Source organism: Nicrophorus vespilloides, unplaced genomic scaffold (genome assembly GCF_001412225.1).
Source record: "Nicrophorus vespilloides isolate i.1.1-1 unplaced genomic scaffold, Nicve_v1.0, whole genome shotgun sequence".
Taxonomy (NCBI): domain Eukaryota; kingdom Metazoa; phylum Arthropoda; class Insecta; order Coleoptera; family Silphidae; genus Nicrophorus; species Nicrophorus vespilloides.
The window spans coordinates 6998-7857 of record NW_017099588.1 but is presented as its reverse complement, the minus strand read 5'-3'; the positions used below and the strand labels follow the sequence as shown (position 1 = coordinate 7857).

The 860-nt window shown below is 40.7% G+C and overlaps 1 protein-coding gene across 1 annotated transcript in view; it reads right to left on the bottom strand.

The window, feature by feature from the left end:
- Positions 1 to 593, bottom strand: part of LOC108564832 (dimodular nonribosomal peptide synthase-like) — a gene marked incomplete at its 3' end in the record, with an annotated part of 1289 nt that extends 696 nt beyond the window's left edge. The window contains exons 1-2 of the mRNA XM_017923989.1: positions 464 to 593; positions 27 to 401 (exon numbers count right to left, since the gene is read on the bottom strand). Coding sequence (XP_017779478.1) covers positions 27 to 401; positions 464 to 593 — 505 coding nt within the window. The remainder of the gene's footprint in view (positions 1 to 26; positions 402 to 463) is intronic.
- Positions 594 to 860: the final 267 nt, after the last annotated feature.

The following is an 860-nucleotide window of genomic DNA, read 5'->3' as shown; positions in this document are numbered from 1 at the left end:
CAAATCATCTTTTTTTGAACTCAAACGATCCTCGAGATTTCCAGAATCATACTCATGTGATAAACAGAACAGTTCCTTCACAGAGAACTTGGAGACCGCACCAAAACTCTTGTCCTCATTCTCGTAGATCACCAGAGCCGGCTTGGATTCCCGAAGGATGTGCTCGATTCGCAAAGCAGGGAAGGTCGGAACCAGAGGCAAGTAGGCAGCACCAGCTTTCCAAACTGCCAGAAGTACTGAGATTAATTTATCGCTCGGCTGCATGCAAATTGCCACTATATAATCTCCATCGGCATTGCGTGGAATCGACTTCTCCATGATGGTGGCTTTAATCAAGCGAGCAATTCGATTTGCAGTTGCATTCAAGTCATGGTAACTGGTCGTCTTGACTGCTCCGAAATCTAAATGCAAAATATCAACAAATTCATTAGCAAAGTCAACATAACTTACAGTTAATGTATACCTTCGAAAATCAACGCTGGTTCTTCCGCACTGCCGACTACTACCTCCTCGAACAATCTGAACAACATTGGCTCAGATTTCAGCGATCTGATCGGGCCCTTCAGTGTCGAAAGATGAGAAATCGATTCCATTTTCTTTAGTGGAAACAGAAAAATAAAAGTTAATCAGAATTTTCTCTCACACAACGATTTCACTGTAGACGCACTAATTAATTGTTGGAGCAAAAAAGAATCTGAGGTTTCTTCGAGTGCAAGCACTTTAACTTTTGAATATATGTCACGAAAATGGGTAATTGGGAACGTGAACTAACATTGCTGGACTCGTCAAATAGAAAGGGAAATACAGGACATACCTTTATTTCAGATAAAACTTAGTCCATCATCTATTAATTATTCACA